Here is a 24566-nt window from a genome sequence, read left to right as displayed (position 1 = left end):
TTTAAATACATCTAAGCAGATTGCGGGATGGCCTGGTAAAAAAGAACATCCCATACCAACGTTCTTTCATCACTGTTTGCATTTAAAGGGCAAAATTGCCTTGTAAAAAAGTTATCCATTGGTGTTGGCTGCAGAGACTGGTGATGTCTAATTTAATACTAGATACTTGGCTGTATTGGCATAAAGGGGGTTCTCGGCTTATAAATTGGATTCCGATGCCCGAAGGTTGACAGCAAAATTTAATTAAAACGTTCAGTAAACGTCAAATTGGAAACTTAATTGTTTTTTTTATTAATATGTTATTTTACAAAAAACACTAAATCATCCATCCGTGCTTCGGTTTTTGGTCCATAATTCCTAATTCGCATTTTTCTCAGTTGTTTTCTTTCTTAACGTGTGTAACGTATCTGTAAACCAACTCGATTGTTTGTGTGATTTGTTACGGGATATAAATCAGGTAGCTTGTTGTTTTAAAACAGCTGCGTCGAAGATAAAAGCGTAAAACTTGACCCGGTGACCTTGGCGGTTCGTTAGCCAGTCAGGCGCGACGGAACCACTCGAGCGTAGCGGGAGGGGGTCATGGCTCCTTAAAGTTTGAAAAAAGTGAGTCAGACACTTTCGATTGTTTGTTGTTCTCACGCGTTGTTGACGAACAAAGGCCGATGGTTCGACAAACAAATTGCGGCCATTTCGAATCAAAACAAAAATCAGAGTCGGCTGTTTTCAGTAGTTTAAACAACTTACCATTGATTCAAAAGATCACTTCCTAAAAATTTGCTCAACTATTACTTAGGCATCGGAGTTCAAACGAACCAAAAGGGAGTCCAGGAAGCTTTCTTTAAGGTCAGACCTTTTAGGCCAGGAATAATGAAAGTTTTGAGAATTTCTTTTACTCAATTACTTATTTTTTGGCAATGGGACTGAACCAGTGTTTCCCTATAAAAAGTAATTTGAGTTTCCTCTGTAGAATCGATGTCACGCCATTTCGTTTCAAGTTACGGCAGGTTTCTTAACCTTTTTCCCGGCGACTCAAATCTTAAGCCTTGTATAGCAGCGAAGCTTTGGCGCCGAAATTGTCCTGCGTAAAATTTTGGCCCAAGAACAAACTTAAGAAAACAGCGCGTGTAAATTCGAATTTATTTTTTATTACTGATGTCTTCGTATTTGCTTCACAGTTTTTCAATTTTTTGTTTCGTTACAGTTAAACAAGTCCATTATACTGCTGCAGTCGGCGACCCAGCCATACTGCAGTTTGCATTGGGCAAGACACTACATCAAGTTTTAACTCAAGGGTGAGATGTAACACAGGAAAAGTTTCTAAGTTATCACAAACGTCACACGCTACACAGGTTTCGTTTCATATTCTTTCTATATTACTTTTGTTTAATACAACAGATTGCTGGTCATATACCGGCTAACAAATTTAGTATATTTACCAAACGTTTACCTATTTTCATAATTTAACACTCTTACTTTTAAAATCAAGGTAAAAATATATACAATGCTTTTCAACAGTCATTTGATTTTAATGGCAGACTACTGGCTGAATTAAACACGCGGTACCTTGTACTTGACAGAGTTTATTTTATTGGTGGAAAGTATTCACCCTATCACACTAAAATGAGTCGTACTTGAATTACGACCTCGTACTTGAATTAATTTTAACCGAAATGTTGTGTCATTATAAAATGTTAGAGCACCGTTTTTAATTAAATTTCTCAAATGATTATTTTCACAGTATTTTCCATTGTAATTGATAGTGAACAGATTTCAACATTACAGAATCCTTTACCTTTCAAATCCTGGCGCCCGCTAAACTAGAATTTTATTTTAATATCTGGCGCTTTTGTATGCGCCTTCAGGGAGCGACAAACATTACGTACTTCTTCAATTGCACATTTAGCATAGCAGGTTGTGTATTTAAAAGACTACATTTAATTCAAATGATGTTAGAATCTTTATTATAGATTCAAATTAAATAGTAGCACGATATACGGTCCAAAAATAAATATATACGCGGCATTTGGTCGTAGTGGATAAAAAATGCACACGTTCAAGTTACACTTAAAATACAACGGTAAGATTATTTAATAAATATATGTTTTTAGTGGTAAAACGTCTGTCATTTTGTCGTTTCAGGGAGGGATACGCAACTTACTCCTTGTACATATATAAACTGTTACTACCAAGCATGGTAATATAAATCAAAAACAATTTATATTACTCCTTGTACCTTGTTTTTAATTTATATTACTCCTTGTACCTAGCAGTGAAAAACTGGCATTTTCTATTCCAGGGTTTTGTCTAACTACGCAAATAAGGGTTGTTAGGTTTCCAATTATTGCGGTAACTTCAAAGTTAAAACCTGAAGCCTTTACTTCGAGTTTGAATGTCTTACTTTGAGAAACAGAAAATAGTAGACGACTTTTATATTAAGCAACGAACGATTTCTTACGTTTCTACTTAGCACAGAGCTTTAAATGACACGAATATTAAAAAAAAAATGTGGAATTGCTAAAGTTCTCACCGTCTTTAGGTCAAGAAGAAAATTGTTAAACCCTTCAAACAGGACTAACATGTAATAGTGTTTGCAATAACAATTCATAACTAAAGGCTTTTAACATTTTGTTGAAATTGGCAAAACTTTTATAATAATTTTTTGGCATTGGCAAAAGTTGAATAAAGTTCTAGGAAATATATTTATATTAAAACAGTGTTAAATAACCAATATATATTTAAAATCGTTTGGACATAAGAAAGTCCTTTAGTTAGCCATATCCCGCCCAAAATGTAACCGAGCCCTCACAATGACGTCACTCTGCTTATGACGTCATCATGACGTCAGACCCGGCTGCACTCGAAGGACGAAGTGCGCGGCGGTGGGGGCGGCTTTTCAGAGTAGCTGGGAAGATCGTGGAAGTGGAGGTTGCGGATTGCGGAAGTGGATTCTGGAGGATTTGAGGAGGATGATGCACTCCTGGAGGAAGAAGGTGTCCTCTCGTCGAAGAACCTCCGTAGGATCCGTAGTTCTACTCTCCTGCCGTTCACCACCACAAAGAAGATGAGGATCATTATGAGCAGGACGCAGGAGGCGAGTCCCACCAAGATCGGGAGCAAGTGATCACGGAAGAACTTCCCCAAGTCAGAGGAGTCGCTTTCTGGAGGAAAGAATGACATGTTTAGCTTTTAGGTGGCAGTTTTAAACGACAAACCTTCATACTAATTTCTGTACAAATTTTTGCAACTTTTATTAAAAAGTCAACAACGTGAAACAGTTTTTCAAATTACGTCAACCGCTTGAGTTGTAAGAAAAAAAATGTAGTGTAATTTCGTCCAATATTTAAATTTTGACACAAAAAACACAAATATACCTGTAAATTATTTAGTTAAAAAAATCGAGTCTCAAATTTTTAATTTTTTACATAATTGGTTTGTAACTTTATGACATTCCGGCAAAATTAACGTTTCAACTTTGACCTGAATTACGGTCATCCATTTAATTCACTTAAGTTCACTTTTAAGTCACTATAGTTTATTTAAGTGAACGATCTTTGTAGATCGCAAATTATATCTCGATTTACGCTTTGTAGAATACATTCAATAAATTTTGATCAGGTGACACTATATGAAGATAAATTGTATTGATTCTCGACAAGCAACAACCGTGCTTCATCATAAATACTTTTAAGTGGGGCCATAAATGCTGTATATTTATATTTTGGATATATTTGCCCCGGGACAGGCTTTTTTCTACTAAACAGTCTTTAATTTTTTTTAAAAAGAGCATTCTCACTAATCCATGTATGAACGCCAACTTACACTCAAGCTTTGCATAATTTTGTTTAAACACATTTCGTATATGAGTACACTATGCACGGATCTATAATGAAGCTTGATAATTAATTGCAAAGCCAAAAAGGTCGAGAAGATTTACTTCTCAGTCACATCAACTGAAGTTGATACAAGTTCGTATCGAAACGTCTTAATCAAGATGCTGTCGATCTACTCGACCTTTTTGGCTTTGCAATTTATTATCGATCTACGTTTCGTATATGTTTGATAAACTATATTGCACCCAGCGTGTAAAAAATAATATAAAAAAAGGTAATAACAAAGAGAGAGAGAGAGAGAGAGAGAGAGAAAGGTGTATTAAAATACATCTAGGACTGTAACAGTTTTCACGTCAGCTTACTTTTCATGAAAGGTCCCAGAGAAAGCACTTTGTCTCCACCTAGTGATCGCTTGCCGCGTTGTGATGACGTCACGGAACGTCGTGTTCGATTGCAGTTCTGCGAAAAAAAAATGATGTTAAAATATGAAAGTGTTCTATAAAACATAGTAACTTTTGTTCGGGAGGTAATGGCTCAGTTGGTAGACTAGTGGTCCTGGTTTTTTGAGGTCGAGTTCGAACCTTACCGAAGGCTTTTTTTCTAACCTGCATTCCTAGTATTCTAAACCGAATAAGGCCAATTTTTTTCACTATTTTTTTACCCGTTATATCAATGTAGCTATTAATTTGTATCTAAGTATCAAACTTGTGTTTGCAGCGGTCTGTATTTTAGATGGATCTTACCAAACCAAACCCAGTAAGTTGAACGGCAAACGCCTTAATACAGTAGATTTAAAAGCATGGTTTTAAGTGCTTTACTGTTGTGATACAACTAAATCAAATTTAGCTAAAATAGAAAAAATGCTACAAAAAACTCAAATTATAAAAATTGATCTTAAAAAAAAAAAAACTTAAAATAGCGCATCCAAAAACAACTACAGCCGATTGAAAAGCGTGGTTTCACGTTTAAAGCAATCTAAGAAATGTATCCAAACAAAAGAAAAAGGCTACGACAAACTCGATTTACAAAAAAATATACTGAAAAAATCAGTCAACCTAAAGAAATGCATTCTAAAACAGCCTAAATCGATTGAAAAGCAGAGCCAAACAGACGTACCTTGAGACAGGCGTCACTGCCATGGTGTACGGCACACAGGTCGACCGAGCAGTGTAGAAATGTGGTGTTGTAGTCCACAAATCCGAACACTTGGCTCTGGAAGTGTGACGTCTTGCCCTCGCCGTTTGACGTCACCTTGATGACGTAAACAAAAAATGTTTTACATGTAACGACAAGTTTGGGTCTGGGTGTCGAAAGGTTATCGTTGATTAAATAGGCAAAAAACAGACTCCAGCTATAAGACCGAAATTAGAACAATAACGTTGAAATAAAACACATTTTGGAATAACACCTAATAGTCTTATTAATTATAAAGAGGGTTCTTCCGACAATAATTTATTCTGTACCGACGTTTCGATAACCTATCGAGGTAATCTTCATCAGGGCATATTAACTTGTAACCTTGCAGAGGTATATATATATATAGTGAAGAAAAACGACGAAAAAACAAGGTGGCAAAACGAGGCGAAAAAAGAAAACAAGGCGCGAATAACGTGAAAACGTGAAAACGGCTGCAGCCTTCTAATGGCCGCTACTGCACAAAAAATGCCTCAGTATATTCACTAATAGTCTTATATTTATAAATTTTATATTTTATGTTTTAACTAATATTATTCGCATTTTATACATGTTTGCTTATGTACAGAAACTGACGATGCCTTTTTATGAGGCGAAATCTTTTTCCGGTAAAGTTCTAAGAAATGATTTTACGTTTATATATTTTTTATAAACAGTCATAAGTTCATCTGATACGAAAAGTAAGAATCTTTCTTTTACATTTTTTTGTCTGCGGGAGATTCCTTACTACCGTGTTTTAGTTTACCTAATAGTCGGAATAAGAAATAAAATGGAATAAGCCTTAAACCCACCGGAATTAGGCCTATATGAGAAGAAATGGTGTAAAGAATAGTTTACCTTGACTTAAACCAAACACCAAACCCCTAAAACCTAGATTCAAACCACACCCATAACCCCCAAAACAGGGGAAAACAGTCAGGCACCAGCACCATAACAGCGCCGTTTAGAAACTAAACCAGAGAATGTCAACGAAAGGTTATTTTAGAGCGTACACTCCTGTGGATTCACATAATTTTGCAATTTGATAAGAAAATGAATTAGTCTTTCGGAATGTTAAAGCTGGGCTTTTGCTGACCAGCAGACCACTTTCAATCGAACGTTATAGGGTTTAAATTATAAACTCCCTTTAAATACTGTAAAATTGAAACCCGTTGACCCTGATGGAACCTTATCATAATTGTCAAAACTCCCGGTATGACCAAATGTTATGAAACTATAAATTTTACCTACAATTGGCACAAAACTTTACTACAAAATGTCAAAATTTTTTTTTAATAAAAGTCAGGTACTAGCTGCACAATTCTACTTTTTAAGGTGATTGTTAGGTTTAAGTTTTTCAACGTAAAACTTACCTTAACCGTATCTGCGACACGCCCTGGTATAGGACATCTGCAACACAAATAAAAGCGGTTGGACATAAGGTCGAATAAGACTAGATTGTAAAGGAGCATTGTAAGACGTAGAATGAATATCAAAGCCCATACAGAAGTAGATTTAGAACAAGATAGTTTGTCAAAAATTATTAACAGGCATGGGCAAACAACACATCAAACAATAAACCCTTGAAGGTAAAAATCGTTGTGTTATATCACAAATTATTAATGAAATTTATACCAGTACCACCCTAGTATAGGACGTATACGTCGTATACCAATACTATTACTCGGCATGGGATGTCGGCTCCAATCCAATACTACCGGACAACCCTCTCTACAAGTAATATATATTGCAACAATAGAAACAAAATCCCTCCCTCCCACATATTTGGTTACACGACTGAAAAGCTCAGTGGGGTCTTACCCGTCTTCAATGAAGTAGTATGAGTTTGGGTCACCACCGCTCACTGTCGGTGTTGCCCAACAATCGTTGATCAGCAACACAAGGCTGTCATCGTCGGCAGTCAGTTGCACCTTCATGAAGATGAATATATAGCGTTTTCTCGTTAGAATTTGACACAGAATATAGACAAAACGGGCTCCAGCCACAAAACCGAAGTTAAAACAACACCAACGTCGGAATAAAACACAGTTTGGAATGAGACTAAAATAGGACTTATATCTATAAATATAGTCGAAATAAGACCAAAACCGTCGGAATAAGTACTAAACATTAGCAATAAACCTTCTACGAATACAACACAAACGAAACAATTAAGTTAAACAATGTTTGACAGCAACACCATATTCATATAAACGCAAATTGTATAAAAATCTCGGCAAGCCTGTCAAGTCATTACAACAATGAATCGTACAAGCGCGTGATGTACCTGCACGTAGATGGTGTCTGTGGTGGCATATGTTGTGTCGTTATTCACACTGGCATACGTAGAGTCGGTGAATAGATTCATCTCAACAACGAAGGTTCCGGTTCCGTTAGGTCCAGCAATGTTGATCACACTGCACGTTACAACAAAAGTCGGGTTAGGTCTTTCTATGTGATATAGAAACGAATGTGCCAGATGCTGAGCGGTAATTTCGCACTACTGGGAATCGTACAGTAGCCTACTATGTTGGTTTGGCGCAAATTCAATACCAAATTAATTGGTGAACGCCGAGTTTGGGGTGATTGGGGTGCTCCGGGCACCCTCCCAGCAGAAACATTTGTAGTTACTAAATCGAAACAATTTAAATCAAACTCTTTTGAGCAGAACGACTTGTAGGTGATTTATACAATTTGAAAAGCATAGGCTACGCTAAATATATACAAACTAGCACACAAATATTTACCGTTCATATTCTTATAAGAATAATTTTGCGATTTAAATTAAACTGATTGTAAATAATTAAATGCAATTCTAGTTCAAATTGTAGTTTTTCAACAACTCGGTAATTCTAAAATTTCTAATCTACTTTATGAAAACAAAAATTTATATGATTTTAACTCTAATCGAATTGAAAAAAGATAAAAAAAATCTAGAAGTCTGTTATACACAAATATATGTTTAAGTGTATTACAACGGTAGTACTCACTTGATCTGAGGCTGGTATGGCGTTGGCAGTGCAACGGCCATGTTGCTAGGATACGCGCATGAGAACGGGACGCTGACGATGGTTCCCATGACAACGCCGTGCGTGACGTCATTCGAAAGCACGTTCGAGTAGGTCACGTGCGTGGAGTTTTTCTGCAAAAGCCGCCAAAATTTTAGACATTGTTAACCAGGCGAACAGATAATAATAAAAATTGTTTTAAAAGGCATTTTAACGATCATTGAATTCGAATTAGAACTGTGTTTTTTACTTAAAAATACTCAATCATGCAATATAAATTGTTAATACATAATGCAACATTGTAGTCAGGCCAATATTGTTAAACAGCGGTTCTCAAATTTTATTTCTTGTGACGCCTATATTATTTTATTTCAGGTACATAAAAATATCGGTGTCGATCCGAAAAAGTGATATCGGTCGATCTCTCTAGAAATCAGTTTAGAAAACTTAAAAGGAAATTAATAGAAGAGTAATTAAAACAAGTAATTAAACAAGCGAATTTATAAAAGCAATTAATAAAAGCAATTGAAAAAGCTATTACAAAAAAAAGAAAAAACAAAGCAAGTTAAAAAGTCAAACTCACGCGCACTCTGGTGCCGCAAGCGGCAAGATCCGATATCTCAAAAGTCCACCGGGAAAGCCCCCTGGTGGCCTGGACGCCGACGCAGTTTGGGTCGGCCAGGTGCAGTTGGTCGAAGGTGATGTGCCGGGTCTGGAAGTAATCGGCGATCACACGAACTGTGATGGAAGAAGCGGTGCAAGAAACCTCGACTGGAGAAACTGGAACAAATGAATAAATACTACTGCTGAAGGTCGTGGTTTAAAGCTGTGGTTTTACCCCCGAATCTCTCGATCTATGATACAAACAAGTCAGGGTGGAAAACAACTATAGCTTGCAGTGATATTCGAACTCACGACCTCCGGCCATACCGGGACAGTCGCTCTACCAACTAGCTGCACAGGCTCAGAGAGGAGCGAGTCGAGAAACAATCATAGCACCGTTGCCTACTGCATCCTGTTCGTAAAACTAGTCTGTGGTGAGATTTGAACTCACGAACTCCGGTCGTACCAACTGCCAAACAAGCTACCTTATATTGAACTCGTATGTGTATGTCTGATCGGTTAAAATAAAAGTTCGTTTTTTTTTCAGGATTAGAATCGACAGGCTTTGCTAAATTGTTTTTTATCATATTAACGGTGTTGTAAACAAGTCATTTTGAATCCAAGTCAAGTCATTTGAAAAATAACTTAAGTCCAAGTCAAGTCTTTTTGAATAAAATACAAGTCAAGTCCCAGTCAAGTCATAATTAGAGCAAGTCAACTTCAAGTCATGTCATTGAAATAAAAGTAAATTATTAAACTGTTAAAATTGGTAAACTCGTCCGATTATAAGCAACAATTTAACTAAAAAAACACATACGCAATACACAGCAATTAAAGTGTTTAATATGCAAAACTTGAGATAAATTTGAATGAAAAACACTTAATTTACTCCTAAGTTATTTTCCAAAAAGACTTAAGTCAAGTCAAGTCATTTTGGTCAAAGGACTTAAGTCAAGTCAAGTCATTTGAAAACAGTGACTTAAGTGCACTTAAGTCAAGTCAATGACTTAAGTCATTACAGCACTGCATATTAATGACAGTAAGAACCGCCAGTCTAGCTGCTACGACTAGAAACCACTCACCGCATTCTTTGCCCACGCTACTGTTGTCGTAGGTCGTATCGTTACACACACAAGCAAACGTTGGGCCTTCATGCACACATGTGGCCAGTGGGTGGCAGTCGTGAGTACCGTCGATGCATCGATTCGGGACTAGACAGGAAAGAAGAATAAAATCTCGGCGATTAGGTTGGAAAGGTTAGGGTTTGGATAATAAACACTATTTTTCAGCAAATTAAAAGACAATAACTTTACACAACTAGTGAAATTGTAACTACAGGGTAGTTGGAATAAACTCGTACATTTTTGTCGAAGTGCAATTCTAGTCATTGACAGGCTTACTATTTGAAAATCGCAAAATTTTAAAAGAATGACTTCTTTGAAGTTCATAGTTTTTAAATTGCGATGCGTTACTTTTTATATTCTCAATCAGGTTGACACACATTTTGTTAAAAAAAAATCAAAGACATTTAAAGACTTTTCAAAGCAAACTTGTAGGTTTTTAAAGAACTAAAATCGTTGGAGCATAATGGTTGTAGGTTCGAGTAAGACTTTATACGAATATCAAAGGCTACGAAGTAGGTATCATTTTAAACGTTATTAATTTTCAACGATCAAAATGCTACGTTCTTCTGCATGGGCTATAATATTCATTCTACGTCTTACTACAACCTAAGAGTTATTCAAAACGTTTACAAAATGCTTCCTATTTCTATATGGGTTGGATATTCTAAATACGTCAAAAATTGGATCGCTCAGCGGTTTTTAAATCTAGTTCAAAATTAAATCAGTACAAATGCTTTTGATATGTAAAAATTAAACATTGTGTATGTTCTAAAATGTAATAAGCTTTTTAAAAGAAATCAATAAAAAAATGAAAACTCTAAGTCCTCTCCTATGTATTTGTACTAGATTTCAGTTTCAAATTTGTTCATTAAGTCCGAAGGGAAACAGGAGGTTTATAAGTCTATTTGTTTTAAAACGCTGGAATATTACAAACCAATTCTGGTTTAAACCAAACACATAGTTTACAGGGGTCAGCGTTAAAATGGTGTAATAAACCCTCGTTAGTTGGTTTCGAAGTGATATTAATATCAAGCCGGAATAGATATTTTTCAAATTCGGTCGTCAGGCACTCACGCGGAACGCATGACGTCATGTCGTCGCTTTTTCGCAGTCCTTCCAGACAGAGGCACTCATAAGAGCCGATCGCGTTAACACAACGCTCAGTTGTTACGTCACACGGCGACGCGATCGAAGAGCATTCGTCGATATCTAGAAGGAAAGTAAAAAAAATAAATATATAAGTATAATTCGTCTTAGAATGAAGCCATGTCTTAGGTGAGAGCCGAACGTGCTACCGTGGGAATACGTGACCACTGCTCTGTTTGCTGAACAATCAAGTCCGGAAGTATTCAATGCTGTTTTGTGTTACCTGCCAATAAATATGAACGTAACACAACAAATAAAGTCTTTACTCTTCTGAAAATTCTGACACAAAACGCAATACAAGAAGCTGCAAGTCAATATTTCGTTAAGAAGTTACCAAGTTGAAATGAATTGGGAGTTTTAGAAATCAGTTTAGGTCCAAGTCTTAATTAAGTTTTTACAGGTTTCTAGTGCACAATCGCACCTACACACCTTGACACGTTGTTTCTCCAGCAGTAAAACCCTTGGGGCAACTTTCACACGAGAAGGAGCCGACAGAGTTCACGCAGAGGTCACCGGCTGGGCATGGGTTGTCCAGGCATTCGTCGATATCTGACATTAAAGGTTTTGGTTTTAAAACAGATCAACAATATTTGTCTAACAATATGGTATGTTATAAATATTAAAAAAACTGCATTAGGGGGGTTATTTCATAAATTTTTAATTTGATAAATTTTTAATGTAGAATAACTGCGTTGGGCTGCATATCATGGCTGAAATTGCTCTGTTAATTAAGTATCGGATCGGTACCGATACCACCTTAGTATCGGACGAGGACGATACTAGCACTTTGTATCGGGTATCGGACCCCATCCGATATTATCGGACATCCCTAGTTAGGTGTAATGTTGGAAATACATTCAAGTCAAGAAACTCGTTGTGCATCGGAATTAGCCAAACCTAGACAAGACGAGAATCCATCGCCGTTAAATCCAACTTCACATTTGCAGCTGAACGATCCAGGGAGGTTTAAACAAACTGCATTCACGTGGCATTCATCGTTGATTGAAGCGCATTCGTCCACATCTTTATAAAAACAAAAATTAAATAACAACTGAAGCGTTTTCAGAAAGTATTTAACAGCTTGCTGTAATAAAAAACCCTTAAAGCCCTGATTTTTGTCACCTCATTTAGACACAATCGCGTAAACATTAAACACCTAAAAAATATTGGGTTTTTGAATATAGTTGGAAAACAAAACACTGTAAAAGCCATAATCATATAATTACTTTTTGTAATTGTTTTTTTAACACTTTTAATAAAACATAACTTAAGCTGAACATAAAATAATTCAAAGATTTGAAAAACGACTTTTCAATACGTAAATCAATTCGAAGACTTTTAAAGATTAACTAAAAAAGAGATTGCCTTAATAACACACTTTGCTTAAGCTGGGCATAGAATAATCTCAAGAGCTTTTGGGGAAAACATAGAGTTAGTTAAAGACTTTTCAGTGCGTAAATCAATTTAAAAACATTGAATGGCTAAAATAAAAAATACTAAAATTTTTGTGACAACCCTGTTGTACCGCAACAAGCAGAAAAATACATGCCGCTTACCCCGACATTGCGTCCCGTTGCCTACAAATCCGTCCATGCAAGTGCAAGAGAACGAGCCAGGTTGGTTGGCGCATGTTGCCTGGATGTGGCAAGCTGACTCTCTTACAACACCGCTGCCCAGTTCACCGGTCAAACACTCGTCAATGTCTACAGGCACAGGCGTAAAATGTTAAGTCGTCGCCCAGAATATATGTTTCGCGGTGTCTGAAAACTTTTTCTGAGAGACTAAGACCCACAAGTAGGAAAATAGAGCTTTAAAATATCTATCAAACAACTCTAATCAAAACACAGAATACTGGAGTTATGCCTGATCTTTTTAAATATCTGTGGTTGTTTTCGAATCGTCACAACTGGTAGTGTTGGAACAGGCAAAGATTCTCACATGACCAACCAAAATAATTTTATTATTGTTTAACAAAAAATAAGAATGTCCGATATCCAGTATTTTATTCTGATAGTGATAACCTATCTATTGAGCCAAAAGTACAAGCCATCCGATATAACACCAAATGACGTGTTGTTGCAGTGCCTTAATGGGAAAAATTGATCAAATTCAAACGTGTATGTAACGTTTTCTGGGTTGTTGAAAAAAAAATAGCTTCAGCGCTGGGAAGCTTTTTTCCTAAAGTTACCTTCTAAAGTGGAAAACGCTGAATTAAGGCACAAAACATTGCTAAGACCAGGGGTTTTTTTAAGGTTTGGTTTGGGTGACCGCTTAGTAGTTTTAAGAGACCGCAAGTGTTTCATTTAAATACCAAAAAGTTGCAAGTCCAAAATTTGGGAAACCGCACCGTTTCGGTCCCCCAAAACACCTTACAAAAACACTGGCTAAAACTCTAATCCTTAGACGCTCAATTAATTTGGTTTGGATCGGGACCCTCATGACCCTAGTATCGGACGAGTACCGATATTACTACTTGACATTGGGTATCTGCTGCAAACCAATTTCATCGGATATCCATATTAAAGGCGTTGGGCCGTTGGTGCAAACTGCAGAGAGATCCATGGCTGTATATTGGCTTAATCTGCCATTAGCAATTATTGTCGACACGGCTGAATAACTTAATGAAAGGCCGACAAAGCCGGGTGGGAACAACTTATCGGGTTATATTGTCCGATTAGTCTGCGATTAGCCTTCCGGCGTACAAGTGTGTATTGTGCATTGGTAAACTACTCCGTATTTACTGACACGGAAACATCGTATCATCCCTTACTTGCAAACGTCTAATTAGTGTAAGCTTAAAACAACTGCCAATCATCCATTACATGGCGCATTAAAAAAATAATTTTCGTTTAAACCACGAGCGCAATGAAGTGAATAAATCTGCAGGAATTGGTGAGTGATGGCGACCATGGTATAGGCCAGGGATGTCCAACCTGCGGCCCGTCTGAAATTTTTGTGCGGCCCGCTAGTCATTTTTACTCCCTAGTAGAGTAGTAGTATTTTAATTGTTCAATATTAGCCTAATTAAAATGTACCCGTCAGCTTTTAGGGGCGCACTAATAGTATAGTATGGGTAAAAATATATATATATAACTCTAAAGGCCCGTTATAACTCTAAAGAGCAATACTTAATCTTGAAACTTAATAGGTTCTGCGGCCCATTAAATTATTTCAAGTGTCAATGCGGTCCACTATAATAAAATGTTGGACATCCCTGGTATAGGCGATCCCATATGTGGTTGCGACCAATAGGTTGGATATAATTGCCATATCAATGCGTGTTGAATATGACCAACACGTTTAGCGCAGTAGAGTTCTACCAGTAAACGTTTTCGGTTGACAGGATTTACTAATAACAAGTAAACAGTAATCGTTGGTCGAAAAGCAGCTTCAAAGGGGCTAGATCACAGTTGTTGAACACATTTGTGCGACGTGTGTGTATCTTTCATTAAACACGTTCATTGTTACAACGTAATATATACTTAGCGATTAAGGGACAACAGCAGGGTGGTTTGTTTAATTTTGTTTAACAACGCAAAAATTAGGTATAGGTTTCGCAAACTTGGTTGCTTATTGCAGTTGTAATTTGTCATGGAGGTCGACCATCGTATCAATTTAGTACCCGGTATTTCGTTGTCGCACTCTATGAGTCCACTGCCAAGCAGCATGCACGATTTGCCGATTTGTGCACTCGTTGCTATTTCGCTAGCGTCCCTAGGCGCAGTAATTATTGCTTTACGTTGGAATGGTGATTGCATTCTGCGCCCTATATAACCGTGCGTGTTATTCGTTCTTCCACTTAACTTCTACGTCCATGAGCAATAAACCTTCTACAAACAAAACATAATTGATGAGCACTACGCATACCTTCACAATGTCGTCCATCGCCCAGGTAGCCACCTTTGCAAACGCAGTGAAACGATCCCGGGCTGTTCATACAATCGGCGTTTACGTCACATATTGATGACGTCATCTGGCATTCGTCGAGATCTGAATAAGGTAGGGATGTACGATACTTTACATTTTATTCCGATTTCGACACTCGATATTTTCGACGCAAAGTATTGTAATACGATCTAATACGAAATGACGTCATTGATCTTATTTTGCAGAAAGATGTGTGACATACGACACTGTTGACAATTTGTAATTTAATTTAGACTGAGCATTATAAGGATAAAATATTACAACTATGCAATAGTGCGTCCTGAACTCCAGATTACTCTTAAACAGAACTTTCCCAGTCACAAAAAATCAAACTGTATTCCATCTAAATTTATGTTCTTCCTAGCTTAAATGACAAACTCGGCAACCCTATATGATTATATATTATATATACATACCTTTATTCATTCATTCGAGTTAAGAGACAAAAATGCCGTATTTAGTGGTAAAATATATTTCTCTTTTAAAAGACTACAATTTATTAATAACCGACTTTAACCACAACAGGAAAAGTTAAAGAATATTTGCAATTGGTTATAAATCGACTGATTTTTCGTGTAGCCCTGTTTCCAATGTAACTTGGTAGGGATTTAAATTTGAATTCATATAATAATCCATTCTCAGTTGGATTATATTTTATAATACAACAATAATTAAACTACACATAATACCTTTACACATAATTCCATCAGTTTCAAATCCATCCAAACAAAGGCACTCAAAAGAACCTTCTGTGTTTATACACTCGGCATATTTTCCACACGAAGCGTCGTCACCTCTTTGCTCACATTCGTCCAAGTCTAATTTAATAATTCACATATTTTAGCTCACTTTTAATACGGTATAGAAATTTTGTGTTTGGTTGAAAACTGGCATGGATGTTATTTATGAGTTTTTAATTGTATAAATGTGCGTTGGTAAAAAAACAAAAAAACAGACAGACTCCATCCTTACTGAAGTTCAAAATCCGACTACACAGACCTGATTTAAGCAATTTTTTGTTATTTAAGTAAAATGGTAAAACTGGTAAGATGGCAAACGCTTATAGAAAGAACAATTTTACCTTCACAAGATGATAATCCATCGCCATTGAAACCGACTTTGCATTCACAGCTAAATGACCCAGCAGTATTAAAACAGACTGCATTTTCATGGCAATCTCCATTGTAGGATGCACATTCATCAAGATCTTTGCAAAAAATAAAGCATTAGCAAAACATTCGCTGCAAAGTTGTTACAAAAAAGAAAATTAATTTGTGTTCCAAAAAGAAATAACGCACAACTAATGACATTTTGGCATAACTGCAGTATTCACAATTATTAAAAAAGTAATTTTGGATCTAAGTCAACACTTGCGGTTCTTTGTAGGTCTGGATTTAGTATACAGGTGGAATTTTATTCACAGTTTGTATTTTATTTCAGTAAGATGTCAGGGAAATAACAACCACAAATTCTGCCGAGCTTAATTTTTATATACCATGAGGTATAAAATGGGAGTATTTGCAATACTGTAGTGGTCATTTATGCTGTACCTTCACAGTGTATCCCATCGCCAAGAAATCCATCTTTGCACACACAGCTATACGAGCCAAGCAAGTTTGTACATTCAGCTTTCTCATGACATACTGGCTCATTTGGATTTGTGATGCTACCAATGTAACATTCATCAATATCTAAAAACATAAATGGTGTGAACAGTGAAAAATTATAGCTATATGAAGCATAATGTTTGAAAGGTGTGTTAATATGTAGTAATAATATTAAAGCCCAAACGGAAGTAGTTAGCATTTTAAAATTCTCGAATATCTCTTAATTCATTTTCTCTTTATTCATTAAGATGTTAAAATAAAAAAGAGATATTCATGCCACCTACTTCTGTATGGGGTTTGATACCTTTACTACAGCTATATGCTCATAAACAATTATGAAAAGTAAAAAAAGATACTGCAAATTGGGAAAAGGTGGCATCATATAAAGACAAATTGCATAGTAAAAAAGCTTTCGTACAACCGTGCTTCATCAGGTCAAAAGTAGAAATCCTACTAGAATTAACACAGTTTGTGTTTCTCTAGTGCCACCTATTTAACCTATTTAGAATAAGACAAATACGGACATATACAAAGATACTTTATATAGGGCAACTAAATCCATTAAAAAAAATGTGATATTCTATTCAACCTCAGGGAAATGTAATTTGCTATTTGACTAATCAATACATATCATCATTAAATTAAGAAACCGTGATAAGGGTGACGACACATAACTTAATTAAGGAAACGTGATTTGATATTTGACTAATCAAAACATGTCATTATTTTTAAGAAACATAGACATACCCACACAGTTCCATCCGTCACCTAAGAAACCAACTTGGCAAATGCAGCCAAACGATCCAGCTGTGTTGACACAATCAGCATTTGAGTGACACACCGACATAACGTCGCATTCATCAAGATCTGTAAAACAACTAAATATCAATAAATATCTAAAGGTAAGTAGTTACTCAGTTCAATTCGTTACCAAGCTAAAATTGACCCAAAACAAAAAATGGCGCTGGTCAAGAATCCTTCCCCATTCTGTCCGGGGGTGTATATTGCTAACATTTTTTGGGTTGGGGTGCAAGTTTGGGTTCAGGTGGGTCAAGTATTAATGCTATACTTATTTTACATATTTAGTTCTTACTTGCAATTTAAATTTTGGAAACTAGTTTTGTTGCTAGAATAAAGAAAGGGAGAAGTTTAGACAAGGGCCCAAAAATATATATTTTCTGAAGATTGGTAACTTAAAATCAATCATATCAAACCTTCACATTCTTGTCCAGTCCAAACAAAACCAAGTTTGCAGTCGCAGGAATAATTGCCAAAGTTGTTCGCACAATCTGTGTTGATTGGACATGGATTTGCCAAACATTCATCAACATCTTGGTAAATAAAAACGAATAAAATTAAGGTTTTTTTTTTTTTTTTTTTTTAATTCACTTCAATAACAAAAAAGTATGATATCTTTAATCAAATACCTTGTTATTTACAGAGTATAACCTGGGATACATTTAAGTATTTCCCAAAATTGACCAAAATTAAACAAAAAAGATTTCACACATCTTTAGTTAGATGTGCAAAAAAAACTGCAAAACAATTATAAGTTTGTTTAACTCTGTTTTGTTCAGTTTAATCAACTTATTTAAATAAACTGTGCAGGTAAATGAGTATATTTTCCTGGTATAAAACTTATTTTATTGAAAATGAAATATTTTCGGACTTTTCAAATGACTTTATAGTGCTTTCTGTTTGAGCGATTTCGGTGCTTGATTATGCCCCCTAGCTCCAATTTGTATTTCATGGCACTTCACGCGGAGATCTCAGGTGTGCAGAACCACATTTTGAAGTGTGGAGGTGGGCAACTTTGTTTTTTGTACACCTTACATTGGAAAATCTACCACGCTTAAGTTTTTTTTTTAATTTAAGCACATTACTGCACTTTGGTTGTGCACACAAATTTAAAAAAAGGCGTGATTTTTGGCAAGCATTCCACGCCAGAGATCTCTGGCGGGAAGGCAGTGGAATGTAATCAGGACACAGAATGCAGACTTTGGCTCAAGGTTTTGCAGAGGTCTTAACTGACTCTTAACTTAAAAAAAAGTTGGTTTACCCTTGCATTTGTTTCCATCAGTTTCAAATCCTTCTGCGCAGACGCACGTGAAAGACCCGTCAGTGTTAAGGCACTCCGCGTTATCATTGCATAGCTTGTCGTTTTGCTGACATTCATTCAAGTCTGGGAAAAGCAATTTGATTTACAGAGTTAAAAAGTTCTGTAATAGGCAAAGGACAGTCTATTCAAGGGAAAGAATACAAACTTAATAGAACGAAATAAATTTGGCCATCCATCCCGAAGTCATTCTACTTGACGAAATAGTTGTTTAGACTAATTTTCGTCAGTTTAAAGTCTGCAAGTACGACAACTAAACTCTTTTGGCGCGTAGTTGTTTAAACAACAAGTTAGACGTACAACCATAATTGGCAGCCATTTTGTTTTTAAAGTTATTTTATTTATTTAATATACCTAACAAAAAAAGAAGCTGACAAAGTGTAACATGCTTTTAAAATATAAAATTTCCCAGTGAAATTATTAATTTTCGTTCTTTAAAAGTTGAAGCATAACACAAAAAGCGTAAAGCATAATGATGAAAGAATGGCATTGTTGAAAGGAGAGAAACTTACCCACACAATGGATCCCATTACCAGTGTATCCCTGTAAACATTCACAGACGTAGGAACCCGGAACATTAAAGCAGTTAGAATCGGAGGAACAGTTGTGAATGCCAGAAGCGCACTCGTCCAAATCTGCAATGTGAGTAGATATAATACAACATACAAGTATACTGGACGTGTCGTATGGGCATTTTGTAACAGGACTTTTAAACTTTTTTATAGTTGATTTATTTACCGCACTAATGTAATAAAGTAAGTGTTTATATAGCTAATTTAAACCCAAGTAAGGTGACATCATGCCTTAAGTTCGTGTCAAGTCATTCGTTTAAAATAGAATACCTAAGTAAACTCAATCAAGTATTTTTGCCTAAAAGACCTAAGTCAAATTATGTGAAAAAAACAGTAAATTAAATGCACTTAAGTCAAGTCACAAGTTATGGACTTAACTCATTACAACACCGCCGTTTCTTTCTTAAAAAAAAATATTTTTGTTCAAACGGAGATATATGCTTTCAAAACAGAGACAAGCAAGCGGACTTTGAGCCCAACACGCTACGCCCGCCAGTCAAGTCGCTGACGGGCGAGTGACGTAGCAACACATCCTCGTTACAAGAACATGGAAGTGGCTTGGCTTACCGACGCAGGGTTGTGACAGGTTGGCAGCAGCAGTTGTAGTACGTTCGTCGTTTAGCAAAAGGGTATAGCCTGGGCCACAAGTGCACGCGTACGACCCAAGTGTGTTGATGCAGGTTGCGTTTCGGTCGCACATGTCCGCGATCAGTTGGCACTCGTTGACGTCTAACAAACAAGAACGCTTGTCAGGTAAACACTATGGGTCGGTAGCAAATCTAAAGGTGTCTTTAACGTTCTGGTGTGAAGTAAATAACTAAATAATTCCAAGTTAGATAGGAAAAAAGAGGGCTGGCCAAAATTTTTCTTGCTAAATTAATAAATAAAACATTTTCGAGGCACTATATCTTAAGGCGAATTATAAATACCCAATAACTGCGAATCGCTGAGCATGAAGGTTGTTTCAAAGAAGAGCAGTCCTCTTTTCCACTTACCATCAGCTTTACCGTTGATTGCTTTCAGTAGAACTTTAAGCTTCAGCAAAACGTCACTTGCCGACATATTGGAACCGGATATGGTCACCAGGAACTGATTAATGGCTGAAAAAAATAACGAGTGTTTTCAGGCAAAAAGTATTTGGTCGGCCTCGCTCATAATTTACCTTATTAAAAAAAAAAACTGTTGGCCTGCAGTGTTGAAATTAAATATGATAATGATAACATCGCCATAATAATATACCCGTTTTCATTGAAATGCGCAATAAAACTTAAAACATTAGGTTGAATGTTATTTTTTTGCGTTTGGAGGTCAAATAAACCACCATGGCCGGGTTACCCCGTTTGGTGCTAGATATAGGTTAAAACTGCGAGGTAAGGCTCCTGACTTCAATTTGCAAAAGTTTAATTTCCGATATGCGTTAAGTTTATGGTTTTAAGTAAGCTAATTAGATATCATCAAACACATATCTGTCCGTATTCCTTGACAATGAAGGCTGATATATAAAGACGATGTTCCAACGACAGTGCGCAGTTTTTCTCGTTATTTTTAACCTGAACTGGCACAGATAAATCTAAAGGTGATATTCGAGACAAAAGATAAAATTACGATTCTATTGACGCTTTTTACGACACTTAATTATATACGATATGTTTGTCAGACGCCTTTCTGGCATATAGATAAATATATAACCATCTGTGAAATGCGATGGCTATCGGTGTACTAATGATAATTAGTAAGCCGTAATCGTTGGTCAGAAAGTAGCTTCAGAAGGGCTAGATCACAGTTGTAGAACACATTTGTGTGTGTGTCCTTAATTGAACTGTGAAATTGTGTTTTTTATTAGGGATTTCCGATAATATGGGAGAAAAACTGATCCAGATGCCAAAAGGTATTATCGGTAATCATCCGATGTTAGGGTGGCATCCCGGTCCAATAACAACTGTATATTAAATCGAGCCTTGATTTGCGATCCAAAAGCAGCGATTCTGCCTTGAAAGGTAAATTTATGAAATTCAGTAGGTTAAAAACTAAAAGTAACTAACCTCCACTACAAAGTAAATTTTGGTCAAATAATATATTTGGACGTTTTAATTTGACAACCCTATTTGTAATAACATTCTGTACCAATCATCAATTTTTTCCCCCATATTTTTATTTATTTATTACTTGCAATTACAATTTGGACAACTCGTTTCATTACTGCATATAAGTGGTAGGATTTTAGAATCTGTTCGCTAATACACGAAATGTTATAGTGGTTGGAATTTACTCAACTTAACAGTTGAGTAAATTCAACCAGTGACCAAAGAGAATGCGCTCTGTTCAATTTTAAGCGATTTGGTATTCCTGGGATAAAAACGATTACTGGATGCAAATCCTTCCGGAAAGGAGATTGTCTACGTCATAACCTATCAATTGATGCATAATAATGAGGCTCAGCACAGTGTACATCCTATCCGTGGATGCATCTATTGATTTTGTGACAGGGATGTAAAGCAGTTTAAATTCACGTTTGCGTTGCTTTTATTTAGCACGACTCACGCTTTAAAGCAAAGTCAACAAATTACGTTATTGATGGTTCCAAAAAAGCTAAAAGCCTGCGAACTTTTTGTTCTTTTTTTTTCCTTCATAATTTATCTTTGAAATCTTTTAATCGAAATATAAAAAGCAAAAAAGTTGATAAAGTCGACATACTTTTCTTCTGTCTTTGCTTTTTAAATCACAGCGTCTTGCTTTATCTCCTGACGCGTAAAACGTGGCTTAAATTTGAATATAAAACTGAAAATACGAATTACAGTTCACTCTTTTTCATTTGCAATCGAACGAGTTTATTGGTGTTGACAAACTTTTAATAAAAGACTCTAATGTTATCACATCAAATTTAGCAAACACGCTACTTAAAGTACACTTAAGTCACCATTTTTACCTCAACGTGAGTCGGTTGTTCATATGACATGACTTGAAATTAAGTGATTATAAACCAAACTGCTTTGAGTTAAAATTAAATGTTTTCATTTAACATCTTTAATAAAATTAGATTACTTACCTCATTTTTTGCCTGTAAAAGCATTTGCTTGCTATATGTTGCATTATGGTTATTTTTAAGTTTATTTATTGCTCATAATAACCGGGCGAGTTGCCCAATTTTAATAGATTAACTTTTTTGCTTTTGATGTCAATGACTTGAATTGAAGTTGCTGTAATACTAACATGGAGTAGGACTTAATTTGTGTTTTTTACAAAATATTTGACGTATATTTAAGTTGATTTTTAATTGATTTTACTGTGTCTTAAATCGTTTTAAAAAGAATTTTCTGGAACAGTATATAAGCAAAGACAACACAACATAACCAAAAACATCCCTAATATGTGCCCCCCCCCCCAAAAAAAAAAAATTCTTTCAACACATATCTTACTTTCGTCCGAATTATTCGTATTGTTTTCCAAACGCCCAACTCACCGTTTACATCGGCGCATTGACTCCCACAATTGGACACGACGAAGAAACAAACCAAAATACAGTTGGCTATATTTAGACTGGTCGACATGGCAGACGATCCACCGTGGCCTATCGATGTGCAATCCCTCCAATGTGTTTCACCGCAGGAAATCCAACTACGCTGTAAGCCTTAAGAAAAAATCAATAAATATCGCCCAATTGTTTACGTGCAATTTAAACGTCTGGTTTTACCTACAAATAAAACAAAAACATATAGTGCAATATTCCAATCTTGATTATAGGTTCCCTGATTATTACTCTAGAAATAATAAAGCGAGCGTTATTGGACCCCAAACAAGCTTAACGGTATTTTATGATACTCTGAGCCAGATATGTTTGGCTTTCAATACTGTCAAGAACATAACACGATTAAATTACAAAAATAATATTTTTTTTCTGTCGCGAAAAACAAAATCCGCACCACAAATTCTAGTGGTAAATGCACAAAAAACTAAACTTTATTGTTTGTTTTAGCAGGTGTAAATTGAAACTTCATAAAGAGGTAAACTTATTTTTATTTGCACTAAAAACTTATCCTTTGCCTAAATTATCAGCCCGTTAAGCTATGCTGTTGTTGTGAAATAATTAAACGCTCAAATCTCGGTTGTCTGTCGCTTCAACCTTTCGATAAACGCTACACGATGCACTGACTGAGCCCCTGTCTGTCAGAACCGCGTCATATCTACAAATCGCGTCCTCGCAATTATTAGAATTGACAGGCTACAAGGTTAATCCGCTCTGAGATAAAGCCCTTATCCGCAATATAGCTTTAATCGCATTATTTCCCCTATGCAACTAATTGAATGTCTTCTTTGAAGGAAACGATTAAAAATGGGCTGAAAGTATAAAAATAAGCCTAAACTAATCAAGAAGGTCTTAGAAAAATGCACGAGTCGGCTACGTTTTTCATAATATTGAAACAGCCTAAATTTGTGTAGCCTACAATGGTTATGTTATTTCTGTATATGAGTGTTTTGATAGATTTAAATAGTAGGCCTACGAAGACACTAGTTTATAGAAGTGTAGCAATAATTCCGCAATAATGTGCAGCTTAATCGCAAGAGTGTTAATAAAGCATCTGTTTTTATTACGAAGCGTATAGGTTCCATTTAGCCCGTGGGAACATTGTACGTTTTAGCCGATTTGCAAATCACTCAGTTACTAAGTGGTATAAGCAACGGACTTATACTCTACAATTGGTAAGCGTCACTAAACAAAGATTCGTCCCTTATGTGGTTAATGTTTTGCTGCATGTGCCCCTATAGGCCAGGTTCAATAGGATATATCACAGTTAATTAAAGAATGGCAAACTGAATGTGTAAAATAAGAAGATATCTCCCCGCCCTTAAACACGTAAATTTAACAATGACCGATGATACCTTAATTATGATGTGGCGAGATATATCTCTCTTTTAAATGACTAGGACTTAATATCGGCAGGTTTTGACCAAGACAGGGTGTAAAGAATATTTATTTAAATAACTTAAGCTGCAATCTCGTAATGGAACACTGAAACTTTTTAAAAATTACCACTTTTACTGGATATATATGAATATATATAGCCTATAATTATGCGTTTATGCCTACACAAAAAAAAGATGACGTCAAAAAATTACGCCCTCATGACGGGTTCTTATGATACCAGTAACTCAGAATATTCTTGTTTTCGGCGAAATCGTGCAGAAATGTACACTATAAATTTATTCTTGTAAATATGTTAAATCAGTGTTTCGCACCTTTTTTTGGCTTCCACAGAAATTAGAAATAGTTATTTTTTGTTAACTGTAAACGTTACAATAAACGAGATTGAAGCAGCACACTTAGCCTAGTGTGCAACAAGGTTGAAAAACCCTTTAAAATTATTGGCACTTTTATCGTCCACACAAAATTGTATCAAGAAGCTTACCAATAGAGCAAAAATTAGAATCCTAATGAATTTGAAATATCTCTTGGCACCCTTG

The 24566-nt window shown here is 35.9% G+C and overlaps 1 protein-coding gene across 1 annotated transcript; it reads right to left on the bottom strand.

The window, feature by feature from the left end:
- Positions 1 to 2592: 2592 nt before the first annotated feature.
- Positions 2593 to 20207, bottom strand: LOC146146559 (uncharacterized). The gene is made up of 22 exons (XM_083386870.1): positions 20102 to 20207; positions 19674 to 19835; positions 19047 to 19169; positions 18478 to 18600; positions 17166 to 17285; positions 16362 to 16502; positions 15893 to 16018; positions 15501 to 15629; positions 14752 to 14874; positions 12441 to 12587; positions 11782 to 11907; positions 11314 to 11433; positions 10813 to 10947; positions 9697 to 9825; positions 8595 to 8791; positions 7994 to 8145; positions 7291 to 7420; positions 6825 to 6934; positions 6377 to 6413; positions 4947 to 5081; positions 4183 to 4289; positions 2593 to 3154 (listed from the first exon to the last, which is right to left on the bottom strand). The coding sequence occupies exons 1-22, from the start codon at positions 20166 to 20168 to the stop codon at positions 2842 to 2844; spliced, it is 2952 nt and encodes a 983-aa protein (XP_083242996.1). The 5' UTR covers positions 20169 to 20207; the 3' UTR covers positions 2593 to 2841.
- Positions 20208 to 24566: the final 4359 nt, after the last annotated feature.

The sequence above is a fragment of the Ascidiella aspersa genome, chromosome 4, assembly GCF_963924565.1.
Source record: "Ascidiella aspersa chromosome 4, kaAscAspe10.2, whole genome shotgun sequence".
NCBI lineage: Eukaryota > Metazoa > Chordata > Ascidiacea > Phlebobranchia > Ascidiidae > Ascidiella > Ascidiella aspersa.
This window is presented reverse-complemented; position numbering and strand designations above follow the sequence as displayed.

Bases quoted from the DNA above. Each gene is read 5' to 3' on its own strand.
- LOC146146559 (XM_083386870.1), bottom strand. From the start codon at position 20,168: ATGTCGGCAAGTGACGTTTTGCTGAAGCTTAAAGTTCTACTGAAAGCA. The intron at 14,875-15,500 runs GTATTATGTGTA...TACCTTATTCAG, and splicing joins TGATGGAATTATGTGTAAAG to ATCTCGACGAATGCCAGATG. The intron at 9,826-10,812 runs GTGAGTGCCTGA...TTTCCTGTCTAG, and splicing joins CATGACGTCATGCGTTCCGC to TCCCGAATCGATGCATCGAC.